The sequence below is a fragment of the Tachypleus tridentatus genome, chromosome 9, assembly GCF_004210375.1.
Source record: "Tachypleus tridentatus isolate NWPU-2018 chromosome 9, ASM421037v1, whole genome shotgun sequence".
NCBI classification, from domain to species: domain Eukaryota; kingdom Metazoa; phylum Arthropoda; class Merostomata; order Xiphosura; family Limulidae; genus Tachypleus; species Tachypleus tridentatus.
This window is the reverse complement of record NC_134833.1, coordinates 167,581,212-167,603,473: the sequence shown is the minus strand read 5'-3', so window position 1 is coordinate 167,603,473 and position 22,262 is coordinate 167,581,212. Positions and strand designations below refer to the sequence as shown.

The 22,262-nt window shown below is 29.3% G+C and overlaps 1 protein-coding gene across 1 annotated transcript in view; it reads right to left on the bottom strand.

The window, feature by feature from the left end:
• Nucleotides 1-902: 902 nt before the first annotated feature.
• Nucleotides 903-22,262, bottom strand: part of LOC143226890 (uncharacterized) — a 96,878-nt gene continuing 75,518 nt past the window's right edge. The window contains exons 18-22 of the mRNA XM_076458425.1: nucleotides 15,876-16,047; nucleotides 7,449-7,606; nucleotides 5,362-5,485; nucleotides 1,382-1,497; nucleotides 903-1,260 (exon numbers count right to left, since the gene is read on the bottom strand). Of these exons, the coding sequence (XP_076314540.1) occupies nucleotides 1,124-1,260; nucleotides 1,382-1,497; nucleotides 5,362-5,485; nucleotides 7,449-7,606; nucleotides 15,876-16,047 (707 nt within the window). The 3' untranslated portion in view covers nucleotides 903-1,123. The remainder of the gene's footprint in view (nucleotides 1,261-1,381; nucleotides 1,498-5,361; nucleotides 5,486-7,448; nucleotides 7,607-15,875; nucleotides 16,048-22,262) is intronic.

Genomic DNA, 22,262 nt, shown 5'->3' with positions numbered 1-22,262 from the left:
TTGGTAAAGAGACATAGACAGAGTCACAAGCATCACAACAACATGTCATGTTTGTACTGGAGAGGAGTGATGCATGAATAATGATTTCCATGAGAGATGTAGAATCTTTTAATTCTATTTTGGGGAGCAAATAGCTTGTGGCATGTGTACATAAAAAGTTCTTATATAGAGGGCAGCAGTGAACGAGAATAGCTAATTCTGTGAGAGGAAGCAAGCACTGTATCGGAATAAGTATTAAAATAACTGTATGTATCGGAATAAGTATTAAAATAACTGTATGTATCAAAATAAGTATTAAAATAATTGTATGTATCGAAATAAGTATTAAAATAACTGTATGTATCAAAATAAGTATTAAAATAACTGTTGTATTGGAATAAGTATTAAAATAACTGTATGTATCAAAATAAGTATTAAAATAACTGTATGTATCAAAATAAGTATTAAAATAACTGTATGTATTGGAATAAGTATTAAAATAATTATGTACACCTACACTAAAATTAATATAAATGTATATTTCCAAATAAGTACTAAAGTTTTTGGTAAAGTACTGATTCCAAAGGAAAAAGATTATCAGGAGGACTTACTAATTTTTATTTTCACATATCAAGTTAGGTGCCATGATTCTGAACTTTTCAGTCCTACACATATGTAAGATTTTCAGACTCAGCCAACACTGATGAAGTTAATAACTCATACACTAACAATTTGTTATTTGAAGATTTTACACAAAGAGGGCAGTAAATAATGTACAGTATAAGTTATTCAACCCAAAGTGTGCTTTTCTAACCCATATTTAGATTGTATTATATAAGCACTGAAAAATGTTGTACATATTAAAATGTAGTTTCTAAGTAATGTTGGAAGAAGACAGTTAATAAAAACACATCATTCTTACATCTGCTTGAGAGAATCAAAAAAACCTTTATTTACTGCTAATACAATTGTTCAAACATGAGAGATAAGCTATCAAGAAAAACAAAACGTTGGAAGAAAGTATCTGTGCAGTTTGGTAAAACATGTAATACCGTATTAAATAAAGGATGGTATTACAACATGAACTGATTATACTAATTTATTTTAATTTTACCAGGTTTATCATTAATAAGATAAATAAAGCCTAGATAACCTGGTTACAATCAATGACATCATCAGAGTCTTCATCGACCTCAGGACATGCACATGTTCGTTGTCCAGTTCCATTTGGTAGACACAAGTACTGACATCCACCGTTATGGCTGCCACATAGAGTTGTGACTGTGTGGGCAAAAAATAAGTTTAAAAGCATGAAGATTAGTAATATTATTTACTTATTTTGTAAATATAACATTTTCCTTTACCAAATTCTTAGTAACAATAATACTGATTAATGTTGTACCTCTAGGACACTGAGATGGCACTGAAGTGATTCCATATAATTTTCCATTGCCACCTAGAGGAAGTTCGAGAGGTTCAGCATCTCCCCCATTTCGATTCACTCGTTGGATAAAGTGACTACAATAAAAAAAATAAATAATATGAATTAAAAGGAAATAATCTACAAAAGAGAAAAATTTTAAACATTCAAGATACACACATTATTTATAGTGTGAAAACAGTGCCTGCAAGTGAAAAACCAGGTCGAGGCACAAAGAGTATAACAGATAAACATAAAAGATAAGCACTATAAATTTAATAACATTAACTTAACTGGTGTAGCAGCAGACATAGAAAAATAAAAGATTAAGATAGTTCATGGAACAGGACATCAAAGAGGATGTATGAGAAAAAGTTAGCTGAAAATCAAGAGTAAGGATTTATTTAAGTGTATTATTGGTAAGATGGAATCCTTGAGGGATGACAAGGATTATTTAAGTGTATTATTGGTAAGATGGAATCCTTGAGGGATGACAAAAGAAGACTTGTATCTGATGATTATGAAATAGCTACATTATTAAATTTTCCTTTTTCTTTGGATTTTACTAATGAAAGTTTAAACGGTATTTCACATCTCGAACAATTGATAGATGGAAACAAGAACAGATGAGGTAAATGCTTCACTTCCGAGTTAGTTAAAAGAAACTGGGAACTTCAAAAAGAAATAAGGTTCCTGGATCATAATTCCCAAATAGTTGTGGAGGAGATTAAAAGGATTGGATAGTGATCCACTAACTACTATATTTTGTCAGTCCTTGAATAATGGACAGGTACCAGAGGATTGGAAGTTAACTAATGTAACTCCTACTTTCAAGGCAGGAGATAAAATTTGTATCAGTAACTATAGACCCATTAGTCTTACATCAGTTGTGGATAAAATATTATGGAAAGTCTGACAAAAGATACCTTATGAAGTCATTTAACAAAGTTTATAAGATAGTAAACATAGTTTTATTAAGGGGAAAGTGTCATATATAAACTATGACATTCTTTGAACAGATTATATATATCTTATATAAATAGGGGTAAGGGTGTATATGGATTTTCAGAAAGCATTTGAAAAGGTGTCATATTTTTATTTTACTTATAATAATTTAGTTTGGAGGATGTGACAGCCAAGATGTTGCACCTAAACATTATGTGTTATGTTGTCTTAAGTTAGAAACTATAAAAGACTACATTACCTATACATCATTTCATATTGTGTTTCAAATTATAGCAGGATGTAATAACTGAAGATGAATATAACACATACTATAGCAGGTAACTGAAGATCAATACAATCTGCACTATAGGAGGATGTAATAACTGAAGATGAATATAACACATACTATAGCAGGTAACTGAAGATGAATACAATCTGCACTACAGGAGGATGTAATAACTGAAGATGAATATAACACATACTATAGCAGGTAACTGAAGATCAATACAATCTGCACTATAGGAGGATGTAATAACTGAAGATGAATATAACACATACTATAGCAGGTAACTGAAGATGAATACAATCTGCACTACAGGAGGATGTAATAACTGAAGATGAATATAACACATACTATAGCAGGTAACTGAAGATGAATACAATCTGCACTACAGGAGGATGTAATAACTGAAGATGAATATAACAGATATTATGGCAGGTAACTGAAGATGAATATAACACATATTATAGCAGGTAACTGAAGATCAATATAATACATACTACAGCAGATAACTGAAGATCAATATAATACTACAGCAGGTAACTGAAGATTAATATAATACATATTATAGCAGGTAACTGAAGATCAATATAATACATACTACAGCAGGTAACTGAAGATCAATATAATACATACTACAGCAGGTAACTGAAGATCAATATAATACATACTATGGCAGGTAGCTGAAGATGAATATAATACATATTATAGCAGGTAACTGAAGATCAATATAATACATACTATGGCAGGTAACTGAAGATCAATATAATACATACTATGGCAGGTAACTGAAGATTAATATAATACATATTATAGCAGGTAACTGAAGATCAATATAATACATACTATGGCAGGTAACTGAAGATCAATATAATACATATTATAGCAGGTAACTAAAGATCAATATAATACATATTATAGCAGGTAACTGAAGATCAATATAATACATATTATAGCAGGTAACTGAAGATCAATATAATACATATTATAGCAAGTAACTGAAGATGAATATAATACATACAATAGCAGGTAACTGAAGATGAATATAATACATACAGTAGCAGGTAAGTGAAGATTAATATAATACATATTATAGCAGGTAACTGAAGATCAATATAATACATATTATAGCAGGTAACTGAAGATCAATATAATACATACTACAGCAGGTAACTGAAGATCAATATAATACATACTACAGCAGGTAACTGAAGATCAATATAATACATACTATGGCAGGTAGCTGAAGATGAATATAATACATATTATAGCAGGTAACTGAAGATCAATATAATACATACTATGGCAGGTAGCTGGAGATGAATATAATACATATTATAGCAGGTAACTGAAGATCAATATAATACATACTATGGCAGGTAACTGAAGATCAATATAATATATATCATAGCAGGTAACTGAAGATCAATATAATACATACAATAGCAGGTAAGTGAAGATTAATATAATACATATTATAGCAGGTAACTGAAGATCAATATAATACATATTATAGTAGGTAACTGAAGATCAATATAATACATATTATAGCAGGTAACTGAAGATGAATATAATACATATTATAGCAGGTAACTGAAGATCAATATAATACATACTACAGCAGGTAACTGAAGATCAATATAATACATACTACAGCAGGTAACTGAAGATCAATATAATACATACTATGGCAGGTAGCTGAAGATGAATATAATACATATTATAGCAGGTAACTGAAGATCAATATAATACATACTATGGCAGGTAACTGAAGATCAATATAATATATATCATAGCAGGTAACTGAAGATCAATATAATACATATTATAGCAGGTAACTGAAGATGAATATAATACATATTATAGCAGGTAACTGAAGATGAATATAATACATACAATAGCAGGTAACTGAAGATAAATATAATACATACAATAGCAGGTAACTGAAGATGAATATAATACATACAATAGCAGGTAACTGAAGATGAATATAATACATACAATAGCAGGTAACTGAAGATTAATATAATACATATTATAGCAGGTAACTGAAGATCAATATAATACATACTACAGCAGGTAACTGAAGATCAATATAATACATACTACAGCAGGTAACTGAAGATCAATATAATACATACTATGGCAGGTAGCTGAAGATGAATATAATACATATTATAGCAGGTAACTGAAGATGAATATAATACATATTATAGCAGGTAACTGAAGATAAATATAATACATACAATAGCAGGTAACTGAAGATGAATATAATACATACAATAGCAGGTAAGTGAAGATTAATATAATACATATTATAGCAGGTAACTGAAGATCAATATAATACATATTATAGCAGGTAACTGAAGATGAATATAATACATATTATAGCAGGTAACTGAAGATGAATATAATACATACAATAGCAGGTAACTGAAGATGAATATAATACATATTATAGCAGGTAACTGAAGATGAATATAATACATATTATGGCAAGTAACTGAAGATTAATATAATACATACTATGGCAGGTAACTGAAGATGAATATAATACATATTATAGCAGGTAACTGAAGATCAATATAATACACACTATAGCAGGAAGTAAAAACCAAAGATGACTATAATAATAATTGAAGATGAATTTAATATACACTATAACAGGAAGTAATAATTGTAATGATTAATATAATACATACTATAAGAGAATGTAATAATTTGGTTAAGTACTAACATTTCCCAATCTGTCCAGTATATGTTTCCATTTATGATAGTGATGCCAAATGGATATGCAGCAGGTGTGTACACAACCCTTCTGTTTTCTCCAGAGAACCCAGCACATTCAATGCGGGCAAGTCCTTCACAAAAATAAAATTATGGTATTTAGTTGGTATTCTATATTGGAAAATTAGTTATTTGTCTTAAGATTCATTCAAACAATTATCTTTCAAAAGGTTTTGTTTACTGGTTGGCAGGAATTAAAAGTTCCTTGATGTAAAATAAATTACAAAAGTTGTTACTTATGGTTCAATATTTGGTTTAGAACAACATGGAAAGTACAGTAACCTTCTATAAGTAGAGAAATAACTACAAAACCAAAGCTTCTAGTTTATAACAGCATATAGCTTGTCATATACAGAGAAATAACTACAAAACCAAAGCTTCTAGTTTATAACAGCATATAGCTTATCATATATAGAGAAATAACTACAAAATCAAAGCTTCTAGTTTATAACAGCATATAGCTTGTCATATATAGAGAAATAACTACAAAACCAAAGCTTCTAGTTTATAACAGCATATAGCTTGTCATATACAGAGAAATAACTACAAAACCAAAGCTTCTAGTTTATAACAGCATATAGCTTGTCATATATAGAGAAATAACTACAAAATCAAAGCTTCTAGTTTATAACAGCATATAGCTTGTCATATATAGAGAAATAACTACAAAACCAAAGCTTCTAGTTTATAACAGCATATAGCTTGTCATATATAGAGAAATAACTACAAAATCAAAGCTTCTAGTTTATAACAGCATATAGCTTGTCATATATAGAGAAATAACTACAAAACCAAAGCTTCTAGTTTATAACAGCATATAGCTTGTCATATACAGAGAAATAACTACAAAACCAAAGCTTCTAGTTTATAACAGCATATAGCTTGTCATATATAGAGAAATAACTACAAAACCAAAGCTTCTAGTTTATAACAGCATATAGCTTGTCATATATAGAGAAATAACTACAAAACCAAAGCTTCTAGTTTATAACAGCATATAGCTTGTCATATATAGAGAAATAACTACAAAACCAAAGCTTCTAGTTTATAACAGCATATAGCTTGTCATATATAGAGAAATAACTACAAAATCAAAGCTTCTAGTTTATAACAGCATATAGCTTGTCATATATAGAGAAATAACTACAAAATCAAAGCTTCTAGTTTATAACAGCATATAGCTTGTCATAAAAGATGGAACAGATACCACCACCCCCACCCCAATTGTATGCTCTAACCTCACATTACATTGTTTTGCACATGACTGTAGGCTAGGTGATACAACACTATGTCTTTACTTTAAGATAATTATACCAACATGCACTACACTTATAAGATTTTGTGGCACCCCCTATCACTGCCCCCTAGCACTCATATCACTAAAGTTGTAACCAAACTATTCTATCTGGATAAAGGTTTTGGCTTTTTATGACTCCTCCTATTTTGAGAAATGAAACATGATGTGACACACAATGGATTTAATACAGCCTAGATAAAATATATTATCATTGCTGTTATATTCCTTTACTAATTTTTATTGTTTCTGTACAGTTTTACCTCGTTGTAGAAAAAAATAGCTTCTGCAGTACTGACACTTCTATCACATTATTTCAACAGCTGTTACATTGTTTAAAGTTTCAAATACTGTTGATTTCAATGTTTACTTCTGATTTTCCGTGTGTTTGAAGAACAGCCTTATGAGAGATGGTTGTTGAAAACATCCATTGAAAAAGTAACATAACATTGTTGAACTATTGGTAGGTTTTTCAAATCACTTGGTGAAACCATACAGTCCAAATAAACTACAGTGACTTATTTTCTTTCTGAAACATTCCTACACTTATACACTGTTAAAATTGTTAAAAGTCTTTGTTACAAATAGTGTTCAAACCTCTTTAACAACACTAAAACTAATTTAAAATACATTTACTTGTACAGAGCAATTCAGTAAGTTTGATAGCTAACACAGTCCAACAACTTTATCTGCAGTCCAACATGTCTGATCAAAACTATTTACATATGTCAAATGAAACTAACCTGAGTCAGTCCAACAGATTTCACTTCTTTCATAGTCAACTGCCAACATGTTTGGTAACTTGAGATTACTCCCAATCAAAATACTTCTTTCTGTTCCATCCATGTTGGCTGTTTCAATCTTTGGTGATTCTCTGTTCCAGTCTGTCCAGAAGATGCGTCTACAAATATTGATTAACCAGTTAAAAATTAAAAAAAACATATAATGAACTTAACAATTCTGAATAAACAACAAAGGTAAATGTTTTCATTAATTTCTTGATTAAAGGACAAGCTAGAGTCTTGTCAAGTACACTTTTCAACCAACCAGTAACTGTTAAATAGGATTAAATCATTCTTAAAATCCATACCAGACATCTGATTGTGATCCCATCAAATCATTGTCAAAAAACACAAAAAATTCTGATTGACATTTAATTAAATCATTTTACACTATAATACAATGGCCACACAAATACCTGTTTAAATGTTTAAAGACGGGATCTTTGCTTTGTTCATGTAGTGTTTCTATAAATACATGTAGTTTACACTATAATACAATGGTCACACAAATACCTGTTTAAATGTTTAAAGACAGGATCTTTGCTCTTCATCATAATGTGTTGCTATGAATATACAAAGTCAGAATGCTGGTACAAGGACCTCATAAGTACCTATGTAAATGTTTATTGTGCATGACGAGGTATAATCCACATTGACCAACCAGTGATCATGCTTGATTTCAGTTATATTATAGCCTTTCTTATCATGGACCAGATCTACAATTCCAGATGCTGCCATTGTTGTGTGTATACTGTCATCAATTTCATCAGATAGTTGGATAAAGGGACTGACATCAGTAAAGCAGAGAATGCTGATACCCCATAGTGTTATCTCTTCTTACCACATCTACATATACTTACATAGCTCTAAATTACATCTACACACACTAGTATACATTTACACAGCTACTGTACATCTACACACACTAGTATCCACTTACATTACATACATCTATGAACACTAGTATCCACTTACATTACATACATTTATGAACACCAGTATCCACTTACATTACATACATCTATGAACACCAGTATACACTTACATTACACTATTGTACATCTATGAACACCAGTATACACTTACATTAGACTATTGTACATCTATTAACACCAGTATACACTTGCATTACACTACTGTACATCTATGAACACCAGTATACACTTACATTACATTACTGTACATCTACACACTAGTATATACCTATATTACACTACAATACATCTACAAACACTAGTATACACTTACATTACACTATTGTACATCTACACACACTAGTATATACTTAAATTACACTATTGTACATCTACACACTAGTATATACTTACATTACATTGTTGTACATCTAAAAACACTAGTATACACTTACATTACACTATTGTACATCTACACACTAGTATATACTTACATTACATTGTTGTACATCTACACACACTAGTATATACTTACATTACACTATTGTACATCTACACACACTAGTATATACTTACATTACACTATTGTACATCTACACACTAGTATATACTTACATTACACTATTGTACATCTACACACACTAGTATGTACTTACATTACACTATTGTACATCTACACACTAGTATATACTTACATTACATTGTTGTACATCTACACACACTAGTATATACTTACATTACACTATTGTACATCTACACACACTAGTATATACTTACATTACATTGTTGTACATCTAAAAACACTAGTATACACTTACATTACACTATTGTACATCTACACACTAGTATATACTTACATTACATTGTTGTACATCTACACACTAGTATATACTTACATTACATTGTTGTACATCTACAAACTAGTATATACTTACATTACATTGTTGTACATCTACACACTAGTATATACTTACATTACATTGTTGTACATCTACAAACACTAGTATACACTTACATTACACTATTGTACATCTACACACTAGTATATACTTACATTACATTGTTGTACATCTACACACTAGTATATACTTACATTACATTGTTGTACATCTACATACTAGTATATACTTACATAGCTCTATTGTACATCTACACACTAGTATATAGTTACACTACACTATTGTACATCTACACACTAGTATATACTTACATTACATTGTTGTACATCTACAAACACTAGTATACACTTACATTACACTATTGTACATCTACACACTAGTATATACTTACATTACATTGTTGTACATCTACACACTAGTATATACTTACATTACATTGTTGTACATCTACACACACTAGTATATACTTACATTGCATTGTTGTACATCTACACACCCTAGTATATACCTACATTACACTACCATACATCTACAAACACTAGTATACACTTACATTACACTATTGTACATCTACACACTAGTATATACTTACATTACATTGTTGTACATCTACAAACACTAGTATACACTTACATTACACTATTGTACATCTACACACACTAGTATATACTTACATTACATTGTTGTACATCTACACACACTAGTATATACTTACATTACACTATTGTACATATACACACACTAGTATATACTTAAATTACACTATTGTACATCTACACACTAGTATATACTTACATTACATTGTTGTACATCTACACACACTAGTATATACTTACATTACATTGTTGTACATCTACACACTAGTATATACTTACATAGCTCTATTGTACATCTACACACCAGTATATACTTACATTACACTATTGTACATCTACACACTAGTATATACTTAAATAGCTCTATTGTACATCTACACACTAGTATATACTTACATTACACTATTGTACATCTACACACTAGTATATACTTATATTACACTATTGTACATCTACACACTAGTATATACTTACATTACATTGTTGTACATCTACAAACACTAGTATACACTTACATTACACTATTGTACATCTACACACTAGTATATACTTACATTACATTGTTGTACATCTACACACTAGTATATACTTACATTACATTGTTGTACATCTACACACTAGTATATACTTACATTACACTATTGTACATCTACACACTAGTATATACTTATATTACACTATTGTACATCTACACACTAGTATATACTTACATTACATTGTTGTACATCTACAAACACTAGTATACACTTACATTACACTATTGTACATCTACACACTAGTATATACTTACATTACATTGTTGTACATCTACACACACTAGTATATACTTACATTACACTATTGTACATCTACGCACACTAGTATATACTTACATTACACTATTGTACATCTACGCACACTAGTATATACTTACATTACATCGTTGTACATCTACACACACTAGTATATACTTACATTACACTACTGTACATCTACAAGCTAGTATATACTTACATTACACTATTGTACATCTACGCACACAAGTATATACTTATATTACACTATTGTACATCTACACACACTAGTATATACTTACATTACACTATTGTACATATACACACACTGGTATATACTTACATTACACTATTGTACATATACACACTAGTATATACTTACATTACATTGTTGTACATCTACACACACTAGCATATACTTACATTACATTGTTGTACATCTACACACACTAGTATATACTTACATTACATTGTTGTACATCTACACACACTAGTATATACTTACATTACATTGTTGTACATCTACACACAGTAGTATATACTTACATTACACTATTGTACATCTACCCACACTAGTATATACTTATATTACATTGTTGTACATCTACACACTAGTATATACTTACATTACATTGTTTTACATCTACAAACACTAGTATACACTTACATTACACTATTGTACATCTACACACTAGTATATACTTACATTACATTGTTGTACATCTACACACACTAGTATATACTTACATTACATTGTTGTACATCTACATACTAGTATATACTTACATTACACTATTGTACATCTACGCACACTAGTATATACTTACATTACATTGTTGTACATCTACATACTAGTATATACTTACATTACACTATTGTACATCTACGCACACTAGTATATACTTACATTACATCGTTGTACATCTACACACACTAGTATATACTAATATTACATTGTTGTACATCTACAAACTAGTATATACTTACATTACACTATTGTACATCTACGCACACTAGTATATACTTACATTACACTATTGTACATCTACACACATTAGTATATACTTACATTACACTATTGTACATCTATGCACACTAGTATATACTTACATTACAATATTGTACATCTACACACACTAGTATATACTTACATTACACTATTGTACATCTACACACACTAGTATATACTTACAGTACACTATTGTACATGTACACACACTAGTATATACTTACATTACACTATCATACATCTACACACACTAGTATATACTTACATTACACTATTGTACATGTACACACACTAGTCTATACTTACATTACACTATTGTACATATACACACTAGTATATACTTACGTTACACTATTGTACATCTACACACACTAGTATATACTTACATTACACTATTGTACATCTACACACACTAGTATATACTTACATTACACTATTGTACATATACACACACTGGTATATACTTACATTACACTATTGTACATATACACACTAGTATATACTTACATTACATTGTTGTACATCTACACACACTAGTATATACTTACATTACATTGTTGTACATCTACACACACTAGTATATACTTACATTACATTGTTGTACATCTACACACACTAGTATACACTTACATTACATTGTTGTACATCTACATACTAGTATATACTTACATTACATTGTTGTACATCTACACACTAGTATATACTTACATTATATTGTTGTACATCTACAAACTAGTATATACTTACATTACATTGTTGTACATCTACAAACTAGTATATACTTACATTACACTATTGTACATATACACACACTGGTATATACTTACATTACACTATTGTATATATACACACTAGTATATACTTACATTACATTGTTGTACATCTACACACACTAGTATATACTTACATTACATTGTTGTACATCTACACACACTAGTATATACTTACATTACATTGTTGTACATCTACACACACTAGTATATACTTACATTACACTATTGTACATATACACACACTGGTATATACTTACATTACACTATTGTACATATACACACTAGTATATACTTACATTACATTGTTGTACATCTACACACACTAGTATATACTTACATTACATTGTTGTACATCTACACACACTAGTATATACTTACATTACATTGTTGTACATCTACACACACTAGTATACACTTACATTACATTGTTGTACATCTACATACTAGTATATACTTACATTACATTGTTGTACATCTACACACTAGTATATACTTACATTATATTGTTGTACATCTACAAACTAGTATATACTTACATTACATTGTTGTACATCTACAAACTAGTATATACTTACATTACACTATTGTACATATACACACACTGGTATATACTTACATTACACTATTGTATATATACACACTAGTATATACTTACATTACATTGTTGTACATCTACACACACTAGTATATACTTACATTACATTGTTGTACATCTACACACACTAGTATATACTTACATTACATTGTTGTACATCTACACACTAGTATACACTTACATTACATTGTTTTACATCTACAAACACTAGTATACACTTACATTACACTATTGTACATCTACACACTAGTATATACTTACATTACATTGTTGTACATCTACACACACTAGTATATACTTACATTACATTGTTGTACATCTACATACTAGTATATACTTACATTACACTATTGTACATATACACACACTGGTATATACTTACATTACACTATTGTACATATACACACTAGTATATACTTACATTACATTGTTGTACATCTACACACACTAGTATATACTTACATTACATTGTTGTACATCTACACACACTAGTATATACTTACATTACATTGTTGTACATCTACACACTAGTATATACTTACATTACATTGTTTTACATCTACAAACACTAGTATACACTTACATTACACTATTGTACATCTACACACTAGTATATACTTACATTACATTGTTGTACATCTACACACACTAGTATATACTTACATTACATTGTTGTACATCTACACACACTAGTATATACTTACATTACATTGTTGTACATCTACATACTAGTATATACTTACATTACACTATTGTACATCTACGCACACTAGTATATACTTACATTACACTATTGTACATCTACACACACTAGTATATACTTACATTACACTATTGTACATATATACACACTAGTATATACTTACATTACACTATTGTACATCTACACACATTAGTATATACTTACATTACACTATTGTACATCTATGCACACTAGTATATACTTACATTACACTATTGTACATCTACGCACACTAGTATATACTTACATTACACTATTGTACATCTATGCACACTAGTATATACTTACATTACACTATTGTACATCTACACACATTAGTATATACTTACATTACACTATTGTACATCTATGCACACTAGTATATACTTACATTACACTATTGTACATGTACACACACTAGTATATACTTACATTACACTATCATACATCTACACACACTAGTATATACTTACATTACACTATTGTACATGTACACACACTAGTCTATACTTACATTACACTATTGTACATATACACACACTAGTATATACTTACAGTACACTATTGTACATGTACACACACTAGTATATACTTACATTACACTATCATACATCTACGCACACTAGTATATACTTACAGTACACTATTGTACATGTACACACACTAGTCTATACTTACATTACACTATTGTACATATACACACACTAGTATATACTTACAGTACACTATTGTACATGTACACACACTAGTATATACTTACATTACACTATTGTACATCTACGCACACTAGTATATACTTACAGTACACTATTGTACATCTACACACACTAGTATATACTTACATTACACTATTGTACATGTACACACACTAGTCTATACTTACATTACACTATTGTACATATACACACACTAGTATATACTTACATTACATTATTGTACATATACACACTAGTATATACTTACATTACACTATTGTACATCTACACACACTAGTATATACTTACATTACACTATTGTACATATACACACACTGGTATATACTTACATTACACTATTGTACATATACACACTAGTATATACTTACATTACATTGTTGTACATCTACACACACTAGTATATACTTACATTACATTGTTGTACATCTACACACACTAGTATATACTTACATTACATTGTTGTACATCTACACACACTAGTATATACTTACATTACATTGTTGTACATCTACACACAGTAATATATACTTACATTACAGTATTGTACATCTACGCACACTAGTATATACTTACATTACACTATTGTACATCTACACACACTAGTATATACTTACATTACACTATTGTACATATACACACACTAGTATATACTTACATTACACTATTGTACATCTACACACATTAGTATATACTTACATTACACTATTGTACATCTACGCACACTAGTATATACTTACATTACACTATTGTACATCTACGCACACTAGTATATACTTACATTACACTATTGTACATCTACGCACACTAGTATATACTTACAGTACACTATTGTACATGTACACACACTAGTATATACTTACATTACACTATCATACATCTACACACACTAGTATATACTTACATTACACTATTGTACATGTACACACACTAGTCTATACTTACATTACACTATTGTACATATACACACTAGTATATACTTACATTACACTATTGTACATGTACACACACTAGTATATACTTACATTAGACTATTGTACATATGCACACTAGTATATACTTACATTGCACTATTATACATCCACATGTGAATATACAGAAGTATAAGACGTAAGGCTGATGGAAAACATTGAAAATTGCAATTTCATGAGATATGGTGAGACATCAAACTAAAAGCATATATTTAATAAGAAGGTCTCAGCTTTATAAAGTCACAAATATCTCTGTATACATTTGGAAAGCTGCTTCACAAAGTTGCAGCTACCTGACTAAATGTATAAGAACAGAAATATCCTTGACATAATAACAGGTATCTGTTGAAAGAGATGCCAAGCATGAGAGATGTTACAAGTGTCTTTAATGTTTCCTACTTTAACATGTCTCTTCCCAACATACCCTATCCCAGGATGAACAGCTATTCCTCGAGGGTTAACAAGATCTTCTCCAATAAGTACCATGTGTTCTCTTCCATCCAAATTGGCTACTTCAATAGTATCTTTGACTGAATCTGTCCAGTAAATGTTCCTAGAAGCCCAGTCAATAGCAACTCCCTCTGGTGATAAAAGATCTGTGAACAGGAAACAAGAGAAACTACATGATAAAAAATATGCTGCCTCAATTTCGTATAATTGTTTAATTTGAATGTCTGTTTTACTGCAACAAAGGTGCACTACTGTTGATTCTAGCTTCAGTAATATAATATTCTAGTCATCATGGATTAATATAATATTACGCTTACACACAAGCATAATGTTATATTACTCTATTGTGCAATTACGTATACTAGTATTCACTTAGCTCTATTATTCATGTACATACACCTGTATACACTTAAATAGTTGTATTGTATATTTACATACACTAGTACACACTTAAATAGCTGTATTGTACATTTACATACACTAGTATACACTTAAATAGCTGTATTGTACATTTACACACACTAGTATAGACTTAAATAGCTGTATTGTACATTTACATACACTAGTATACACTTAAATAGCTGTATTGTACATTTACATACACTAGTATACACTTAAATAGCTTATTGTACATTTACATACTCTAGTATAGACTTAAATAAATGTATTGTACATTTACATACACTAGTATACACTTAAATAGCTGTGTTTTATATTTACATACACTTGTATACACTTAAATAGCTGTATTGTACATTTACATACACTAGTATACACTTAAATAGCTGTATTGTACATTTACATACACTAGTATACACTTAAATAGCTGTATTGTACATTTACATACACTAGTATACACTTAAATGGCTGTGTTTTATATTTACATACACTTGTATAAATTGACAGTCAATATTTAAAATATATTGATTGGTATGTACTTCAAACATAGCTATACAATGATTAGAATATATAACATAAAAAGCTGTTTACAAGGAAACTGTATATATAATATGTAAAGTTGGTTTGACTAGGTGGTGAATGAAACTTTATTATATGTAACAAATATATAATGTTTACCATCATCAGTGTATAATCATTACATATATGAAACAATGCTATATAATAAATAGTACATATATCAAAGAAAGATTAATGGTCATCACTACATATACTAACAGAACTGATTCAATGTACACAGCTTAAAATCATCATAAATTTTACTGATTTAAATGGTAAAACGTTTATGTAATAAAAGTGTTAGTATTTACTGACAAAAGTTAACATTTTCCTAAAATGAAAACTTATTTTCAATAACATTTAGTTCCATAAACACTATAGCTATTTCCCATTCTCCAGAGATTCCACTATTTGCCCATCTAAGCATCAAGAACACTTGCTTCAATCGTTTATACCCTACTCCAATGCTTTAGATAAATTATAATTTGCAAATTTCTTCACCAATTTCAATGTGCCCTCTATCTAGATACTGTACATGGCACGTTATTCATATAATGTAATCACTTTTCCAAGAAATAAACTGGCTTATAGGAGGGAAACAGAGTTAGGGGGTGTCAACAGAGGTAAGTGTTATCAAAAATACAATTTTGTTATGACAAGAAATTCACTTGAAGTAAAAATGTATTCTCAAGATGGCTGGTATGGGTATTAAAACTTTAATTAAAATAAAGTACAGAACAACGTTTCAATCTTTGTAGGTCATCTTCAGATATATATGTACTCTGGTTGGATCCAAACCTGTAGCCAAAGTGATGCAATTCAAACAACATGAATCATGACAAGAATGTAACCAGAACCTAAGTGTACAAACTTTCTTTTCCACCTGAAGAGGTTCAAAAGGCGATACCCCAGGCTTGGAATGACAGGATTATGTACACCATAATCAACCAAAGAAACAGAACTCATCTGGTCTGGAATTATGTACATTTATCCTCACACCCCAACCAAGTGGTGAAGAAGTATTCCACTTGGCTATGGGATTATAAAGATAATATGGAACCTGTGCTCAACCAATGACCCAGGATAGTGCTATAAACAATATACAAAACTGACATTGATCAAAGAGAAGGGCCATGCACTCCACAACTGAATAGCTTCATGTCAAATCTGAACTGGAATAAGAGGAGGCTCCTGATGAAGACTGGTGCCACTCTTACTGACACCTGGAAAAAACATATAGAGACCCTTGTACGAGGGCTCCTTTCTCCAAATGTGGAGAAACATGTTTGAACACTGGAGGAAAACCTTCGCCTGTTTCCTCAAGCAAACAGGAACTGAGGAGGATAAGGACCCCAACCCACTAGTAGAGTTTGGGGAGAGAAAGGGATAAGATACATTGAGCAGCCTAAGGAACAGTGCACAGGAAACTTTGCAATAGGTGAACCAGGTTTCGTGCATGTTTTAAAACAAATCAATCCTAATTTATTCAACCTGAAGACCTGCAGGGACAGGCAGGATCCCTTTACCTTTACTCATGGCTGTCCATAAGTGGTAGTGTGTAATAAAGTAATACCATCTGGTAGGCACCTAGACAGTCTTGTGCAACCACCTTATTTCAACATAGCAAGGTGCAATCTGTAGATATTATAACAAAAGTGGTTGATAATTGATAATAGAAAGCATACCTGATGGGGCAACACTCACCACAGAGTGGGAACCAGTGAAAAATAAAGGGGCCCTTGAAATAAAAGATTATATGATTGAGGAATGTATTACCAGTAGACCACTTATTAGCCCACACAAGATCTTTCAGAGGAAAATTCAACCTTTAGCTAATGACACACTTAATACCAACACTAAATGATAGATTATTACTCTATTAACAGACTACAACATTTTATAAAATAAAACTGTTTTCAATACCAACACTAAATGATAGATTATTACTCTATTAACAGACTACAACATTTTATAAAATAAAGCTGTTTTCAATACCAACACTAAATGATAGATTATTACTCTATTAACAGACTACAACATTTTATAAAATAAAACTGTTTTCAATACCAACACTAAATGATAGATTATTACTCTATTAACAGACTACAACATTTTATAAAATAAAGCTGTTTTCAATACCACCACTAAATGATAGATTATTACTCTATTAACAGACTACTACATTTTATAAAATAAAGCTGTTTTCAATACCAACACTATATGATAGATTATTACTCTATTAACAGACTACTACATTTTATAAAATAAAGCTGTTTTCAATACCAACACTATATGATAGATTATTACTCTATTAACAGACTATTACATTTTATAAAATAAAGCTGTTTTCAATACCAACACTAAATGATTGATTATTACTCTATTAACAGACTACAACATTTTATAAAATAAAACTGTTTTCAATACCAACACTAAATGATAGATTATTACTCTATTAACAGACTACAACATTTTATAAAATAAAGCTGTTTTCAATACCAACACTAAATGATAGATTATTACTCTATTAACAGACTACTACATTTTATAAAATAAAGCTGTTTTCAATACCAACACTATATGATAGATTATTACTCTATTAACAGACTACTACATTTTATAAAATAAAGCTGTTTTCAATACCAACACTATATGATAGATTATTACTCTATTAACAGACTATTACATTTTATAAAATAAAGCTGTTTTCAATACCAACACTATATGATAGGTTATTACTCTATTAACAGACTATTACATTTTATAAAATAAAGCTGTTTTCAATACCAACACTATATGATAGATTATTACTCTATTAACAGACTACTACATTTTATAAAATAAAGCTGTTTTCAATACCAACACAATATGATAGGTTATTACTCTATTAACAGACTACTACATTTTATTAAATAAAGCTGTTTTCAATACCAACACTATATAATAGATTATTACTCTATTAACAGACTACTACATTTTATAACATAAAGCTGTTTTCAATACCAACACTATATGATAGATTATTACTCTATTAACAGACTACTACATTTTATAAAATAAAGCTGTTTTCAATACCAACACTAAATGATAGATTATTACTCTATTAACAGACTACTACATTTTATAAAATAAAGCTGTTTTCAATACCAACACTATATGATAGATTATTACTCTATTAACAGACTACTACATTTTATAAATTAAAGCTGTTTTCAATACTAACACTATATGATAGATTATTACTCTATTAACAGACTACTACATTTTATAAAATAAACCTGTTTTCAATACCAACACTATATGATAGATTATTACTCTCTTAACAGACTACTACATTTTATAAAATAAAGCTGTTTTCAATACCAACACTATATGATAGATTATTACTCTATTAACAGACTACTACATTTTATAAAATAAAGCTGTTTTCAATACCAACACTATATGATAGATTATTACTCTATTAACAGACTATTACATTTTATAAAATAAAGCTGTTTTCAATACCAACACTATATGATAGGTTATTACTCTATTAACAGACTATTACATTTTATAAAATAAAGCTGTTTTCAATACCAACACTATATGATAGATTATTACTCTATTAACAGACTACTACATTTTATAAAATAAAGCTGTTTTCAATACCAACACAATATGATAGGTTATTACTCTATTAACAGACTACTACATTTTATTAAATAAAGCTGTTTTCAATACCAACACTATATAATAGATTATTACTCTATTAACAGACTACTACATTTTATAAAATAAAGCTGTTTTCAATACCAACACTATATGATAGATTATTACTCTATTAACAGACTACTACATTTTATAAAATAAAGCTGTTTTCAATACCAACACTAAATGATAGATTATTACTCTATTAACAGACTACTACATTTTATAAAATAAAGCTGTTTTCAATACCAACACTAAATGATAGATTATTACTCTATTAACAGACTACTACATTTTATAAAATAAAGCTGTTTTCAATAACAACACTATATGATAGGTTATTACTCTATTAACAGACTACTACATTTTATAAAATAAAGCTGTTTTCAATACCAACACTATATGATAGGTTATTACTCTATTAACAGACTACTACATTTTATAAAAAAAAGCTGTTTTCAATACCAACACTACATTTTATAAAATAAAGCTGTTTTCAATACCAACACTAAATGATAGATTATTACTCTATTAACAGACTACTACATTTTATAAAATAAAGCTGTTTTCAATACCAACACTATATGATAGATTATTACTCTATTAACAGACTACTACATTTTATAAATTAAAGCTGTTTTCAATACTAACACTATATGATAGATTATTACTCTATTAACAGACTACTACATTTTATAAAATAAACCTGTTTTCAATACCAACACTATATGATAGATTATTACTCTCTTAACAGACTACTACATTTTATAAAATAAAGCTGTTTTCAATACCAACACTATATGATAGATTATTACTCTATTAACAGACTACTACATTTTATAAAATAAAGCTGTTTTAAATACCAACACTAAATGATGGATTATTATTCTATTAACAGACTACTACATTTTATAAAATAGTTGATTGATTGATTTAGTGTTTTATGGCACAAAGCAGTGAGGCTATCTGCGCCAGACATTCGGTAAAAATATAAAAAAAATAAATAAATAAATAAATAAATGTAGTAATAGACATAAATGGAAATGAAGATAAAACAAAAAAGTATAAAACCAATGTTGACACCTAGTCTACAATGTTAAGATAGAAGGCAGAGTATAAGAAGTTGTAAGGTATTTACTCTAGCAAAATGGTAATGATCATAACCCGGCAGGAAGACTAACAGGTAAGTTCAGGAACCACCATCAATCACCTGAAGTTAGCCTTTCCAGTCCTGGTCCGAGTTATGTGTCATAGCAGCTATTATCAAAATGTAAAAGAATAAAAGTTTTAAAAGACACTCCGCAAAATCTTAATAATGAGTAGCCAAATGTCCAGTAAAAAGATAAAAGTCAAGTAAATGGAGTAAAATTTGTAAAAGTAATTGAAGATAAAAGCAAAACGGCAATTAAAACAGAAAATGGCGTAAAAACCAATGTTGACATTCTATATGATAGATTATTATTCTATTAACAGAGTAGAACATTTTATAAAATATATTTTTAATACCAACACTATGTAGTAGATTATTATTCCCATAACAAACTAATATATTTTATAAAATATATTTTTAATACCAACACTATATGGTAGATTATTACTCCCATAACAGAGTAGTACATTTTATAAAATATATTTTTAATATCAACACTATATAGTAGAATATTATTCCCATAACAGACTAATACATTTTATAAAATATATTTTTAATACCAAC